The 5150-nt window shown below is 41.8% G+C and overlaps 3 protein-coding genes across 3 annotated transcripts; all 3 read right to left on the reverse strand.

Annotated features, from left to right (window-relative positions):
• Nucleotides 1–226: 226 nt before the first annotated feature.
• LOC105462794 lies at nt 227–1039 on the reverse strand. Its single transcript, XM_011709644.1, has one exon. It carries the CDS (start codon nt 1037–1039, stop codon nt 227–229), a length of 813 nt encoding a protein of 270 aa, XP_011707946.1.
• Nucleotides 1040–1109: 70 nt separating this feature from the next.
• On the reverse strand, nt 1110–2354 carry LOC105462795. The gene is made up of 5 exons (XM_011709645.1): nt 2028–2354; nt 1819–1937; nt 1531–1768; nt 1276–1431; nt 1110–1205 (listed from the first exon to the last, which is right to left on the reverse strand). Exons 1-5 carry the CDS (start codon nt 2352–2354, stop codon nt 1110–1112), a joined length of 936 nt encoding a protein of 311 aa, XP_011707947.1.
• Nucleotides 2355–2380: 26 nt separating this feature from the next.
• Nucleotides 2381–3877, reverse strand: LOC105462796. The gene has a single exon (XM_011709646.1). It carries the CDS (start codon nt 3875–3877, stop codon nt 2381–2383), a length of 1497 nt encoding a protein of 498 aa, XP_011707948.1.
• Between the last annotated feature and the right edge of the window lie 1273 nt (nt 3878–5150).

Raw genomic sequence — 5150 nt, forward strand, 5'->3', positions numbered from 1 at the left:
ATGCCTTTAACGCTTCTCTTATTTCTATTGCTGAAAGCGCGTTTACTTTCCGCTCCATTTTGTGCTTACAATTATACGAAAAACGTTTACAATAGGCTATCACACGAATAATGCGTTTTGCACTTGAGATATTTCCGAATATGGACGATCCTGCTGTCTGTTCTGTAACTGCGCAGCACGCTCCCTTTACGTCAGGTAACTCAACTTCTGTTGTGGCCAATGCAGGTCATTCAGTCTCATTTTTTACTAAAAACGACGGACCATACCACCAAAGTTCTGAGCGTATTAGTTTATCTACTGATAGACCACGTGAAAGACAGTCCGATGGATTGTCTATAGTAGGAACGTGTCGCCACTCACGCGAACCTGTTAGATGTTGTATTTGTGCTATGCGGTTTGCCGCATACACCGAATGCATTACAAATACTTGTAACGCATTCGGCTGCATCCTTAACCAGTTGAGAACTATTGATAAGTCGCTCCAACAAACAATTTTATCAAAAACTACTTCCAGAGATTCAATGACCTTGGCGACCAAACGCGCGAGAGTGAGAGCTGCACAAAGCTCTAAACGCGGAATTGTTTGTTGCTTAAGGGGAGCCACCCTACTCTTTGCGCACAATAATGCTGTATGAATATTTCCTTCAGAATCTTGAGACCGTAAATAGATGCATGTGCCATATGCCTTTTGTGACGCGTCTGCGAAACCATGCAGTTGCACTTCTATATAATCTTCGCTTATGACGTTTCGAGGTATTCTGATTTGACCTAAGTTTCGAACTTGTTGACGAAAGGATAACCATTTATTATGTAAATCAAGGGGAAGTGATTCGTCCCATGACAACTTATGCAACCATAATTCTTGCAGAAGGATTTTCGCTATAATGATACATGGACTAATGAGACCTAATGGGTCAAATATCTGTGCAGTCTCCGCTAAGATCTGCCTTTTTGTAACCTTAGTTTGACTTAACTCTTTGATCGTAAATGTTAGACTGTCAGAAAGCGCTTGCCATGTTGTACCTAATGTTTTAGTCATGCCGTCATTAGTAAAATTGATACTATCTAGATTTTGATCCTCCTTCGGAACACGGTGGATTATGGCATGCTCATTCGAAGCCCATTTCCGCAATGAGAAACCTGCTGACTCTAGACCTGCGAGATGCTTTGTCGTATTTCAATGGCTTGTTCGATCGTTTGTGCCCCTGTCAACATATCATCAACATAAAAATCCTTTCGAATAATTCCGGCTATTTTTGGCAAGCGATTTTAGACCTGATTGGCTAGTTCCTTCAAGCACCTTGTTGCTAAGAATGGCGCTGATGCCGTACCATATGTGAGCGTGTTTAGCTCGAAGACTTGTATAGGATCCTTATCGTTAAAACGCCATATGATTCTCTGTAGAGAACGCTGATTTGGATTGACTAACACCTACCTGTACATTTTTTGTACGTCTGCTGATATAACGTAAGGATGAACTCTAAACCTGACTAGCAATGCGAATAAGTCATCTTGAATTGTAGGACCTACCATTTGTAAGTCATTGAGAGATATACCATTGTCTGTTGCGGCTGACACATCAAAAACTACACGTACCTTTGTGGTCGAACTATCATTCTTGACGACACAGTGATGTGGTAGGTAATACAAAGTAATGTGTGTTGCCTCCTCAGATATCTTGCGCATGTGCCCTAATTTTTCGTATTCTGCTAGAAAAGCAACGTATTGATCTTTGAGAGTAGGGTTACTTATTAATTTCCTCTCGAGACTGAAAAAACGTTTAAGAGCGATTGATTTGAATTCACCAAGTCTGCTAACATCCTCCTTGAACGGAATGCTCTACCATCTGTGTTGCGATATGTATTTTCCAAGAAGTGCCTTTCACAATCTTTCTCCTTCTCGGACCATGCCCTTTCGCTTTCAATTTCCTCAATTTCCTAAAATTTCGTGAGACTCTTATCAATATCGACTGCTCTGCTAAGATTGCATTTAATAGACTTCGAGAAGGTACCTCTCCATGGACCAACTGCTATCCAACCCAGTTTAGTTTTTTGCATGGTAAGCCGACCTTCGCCCACTTTCAACTGCCCTATGCAAAGTAGGCTCCAAAAATAGTCAGCTCCAATAAGAATATTGATATTGCCTGGAATGTGAAATGAAGAATCAGCGAGTCTAATGTTAGTAGGAATTTGCAAATCTTGTATATCAATGTGTTGAGATGGTAATTGCTCTGTGATTTCCGGGATTACCAAGCACTGAATGTCAAACTGAAAGTTATTGTACTGTGCTGCCAATTTGACGCTACATTTATGTTCTATTTGGGATGATTTCCCGTTGATGGCTTCAATGGTCATGTGAATCCTTGATGTAGGCAAACTCTCTACCCTAACTCTCTACAGAGTCTAGCGGTCATGAAACTGGATTGGGAACCAGGATCCAAAATTGCACGAGCCTTATGCCCCTTTCCATGATTATCCGTTGCCACAACTGATGCTGTAGCTAACAGAACACTATGTGTATTGCACTGATTATGTGAACACAAGACTGAAGCAGTTTTAGCTTCCTTAACGGGCGATACCTGCGCTGAAGATGCCCTTTTAAAATGTAACAGGGTGTTATGTTTCCCTGAACACTGCTTACATGAACTTGCTTTACAACCTTTGATAAAATATCCCGGTCTCATGCAGTTGAGGCATAATTTAGCGTCTCTCAAATGACTTGCTCTCTCCTGAGGAGTGAGATCGAGAAATCTTTTGGAAGTTGATAACTTATGTGCTTCCTTACACATACTACACCTTTGATTTTGCACGAGAAGTGCTTTAACCTTTAACCGGTCCAATTGTTTCGATTTAGATTCTACTTTGCCGAACGACTTGTTGTTTAATTCGAGCGTCTCTAACAGATCTGCACGCGAATTCAAGAACGTTTTGAAATCATCCAGCGTGGGAATCTCATTTCCAGCACGCTCCTTTTCCCAGGCCCGAGTCGTTACACTGTCTAATTTTGTTGATACTAAGTAAATTAATAAAGCATCCCAGTGTTCTGTCGCTTGATCTAACGCATTTAAAGCACGCAAATGTTTGCTAAGCATATCGACCGTCTCGCGAATCTGAGCTGCCGATTCTTCCTTTATCGAATTGATATTAAATATGGCTTTAATATGATTGTGTGTAAGCAATCGTTTGTTATTGAATCGATTACAAATAGTTTTCCATGCCACAGTGTAGTTAACCGCGGTAAATTCAAGAGACTTAATAATTTGTGCTGCACCTTCCTGTAGTGCTGCCTCCAAGTAGTGAAATTTCTGTATCGGATCAATTGTATCGTTTCTATGTATCAACGACTCGAAAGTATCACAGAAAGTAAGCCATTCAGATGCTTCACCACTGAACTTCGGCAATTCGATTGTTGGCAACCTGATGCCCGGAAGTTTATATATGATTGACTGTGTTGCGATACCCGGGACAGAATTACTCGCGCCTTGACTATTCGTCGCCCTCACTACAGGCGTGTGCGTAGAAGAAGCCCCATTAATTTCAGCACTCGAACGCGACGCATCGGTGTGCACGTTTATCGTACTACGCAAATGTAAAGCCTCCGCTTGCGCAATAGCGCTAAAGTATTCTTCTTCAAAATTCGCGCGATATTCCGCCGCTTCCTGGTCTTTATCCGTTAACTCCTCAATGCTCGATTGAATCTGCTCAAATTTTTCGTATGCTTCCCTCGCTCGATAAACACGCTCGCGAATGTCTAACGCTGTTATATCGTCTACTGGCGTAGACGGATCCGAAAATGTTGCAAGCGTTTTCGCGAGATAAGTTTTAAAGGAAGTAATTTTACCCTTTACTACATCTCGAGATTTAATTAAGACCTCCATGATTGCCTCGAACACAGATAGAAACGTACAAGGATGCTAAAGAGTGTAAACGGATTGTTTACTTTCTTACTTGATTAAGACCCACCGGCCCGTTTGTCTGCACTGGACAGTGCTGCTTAATGCTGATTAGCCGCTCGCCGTCTCGATCCACGCTGGTTGCGTCCACGGCCCAACTAGTGATGTCGACTGCGCAGGCTCGATCGTTGTGTCCACGGCCCAACTAGTGACGTCGACTGCGCAGGCCCGATCGTTGCTACCTCGAACTCTTCTCGCTCGAATTCACGCCCGCCTGATTATATGCGGGTGTCCCAAATGCCTTGTTGATTTTCCTTGTGATCGTCAGCGTTTGATTGTGCCGTTGACCGTTGCCAATTTACGATCGACGATACGCTTGTGTCGCAGTAACGTGATGCGTGGATGGCTCGATGTGCACAATGGCGGCCGAACCGTTAATGCCGCGCTCTTCGTCTATACGTTACTGAATAGCGCTAACCACTGTTATCGCTATTGCTTTGATGCTCTCACGGCAGATGCTTACTCAAGACAGAATGAAGTCAAGTTTTGCAAAGGCCCAAACTGCCTTGCACCGATGATTCTGCTCGCTTGCCTGCAAGCACGATTCGACGTTCCGTCGAGTGCCGTCCCAATGACCGCTCGTATCTTTCCTAATTCCGTCTGCCACTCTTGAGTCTTGTTCTTGATGTATATCGACTCCCAAGCACATCTGGCTCGAAGGATCAATGTTTTATGTTAATGTGGAATGATGCTGGGTTTTACTTTTTGTGATAAATAACGAGAGCACACAAAACACGTCTTGCCTTTGAGAATCTTTATTCGCCATCTTGGCTCCTTCGCTCCTCGCGCAGCTCACGCTGGCTAACAACCAATCACAAGTAAAGAGGGCGCCGCAAGTAATTACATGAAAATGTGCATGAACAATTACCTTTATATTTAGTACAAGAATATTTTGTTATAATATTATTTTTATGTCGAAACTATTTTTTTATTAATAATAACAATTTATATTAGTTTAAAAATGTCGAAAACTTGATGTATTCATGTAAAAATAATTGTGTTTCTCTCTGCGGTAACAAGTTTATTAAATGTTTTCTAGAAGAAGTCACATTGTGAGCAGCAACGTTTAGCAAGGCTACAAATTAATCGCACACAAATAATATATTACACATAACATTATGAAATCGTAATATTATTTAACTGGGAATTGATAATAGAAATCTGGATGGTTTGCAGATAAATATTGCTTTATGCATTT

The sequence above is a fragment of the Wasmannia auropunctata genome, unplaced genomic scaffold, assembly GCF_000956235.1.
Source record: "Wasmannia auropunctata unplaced genomic scaffold, wasmannia.A_1.0 LD336095.1, whole genome shotgun sequence".
In the NCBI taxonomy this organism is placed as follows: Eukaryota; Metazoa; Arthropoda; class Insecta; order Hymenoptera; family Formicidae; genus Wasmannia; species Wasmannia auropunctata.

Coding starts and splice junctions, on each gene's coding strand:
- LOC105462796 (XM_011709646.1), bottom strand. CDS start 3,877: ATGGAGGTCTTAATTAAATCTCGAGATGTAGTAAAGGGTAAAATTACT.
- LOC105462795 (XM_011709645.1), bottom strand. CDS start 2,354: ATGACCATTGAAGCCATCAACGGGAAATCATCCCAAATAGAACATAAA. Junction 1,769..1,818: donor GCATTCCGTTCAAGGAGGAT/GTTAGCAGACTT, acceptor ACGTTTTTTCAG/TCTCGAGAGGAAATTAATAA. Junction 1,432..1,530: donor CTCTCAATGACTTACAAATG/GTAGGTCCTACA, acceptor ATGTACAGGTAG/GTGTTAGTCAATCCAAATCA.
- LOC105462794 (XM_011709644.1), bottom strand. CDS start 1,039: ATGACTAAAACATTAGGTACAACATGGCAAGCGCTTTCTGACAGTCTA.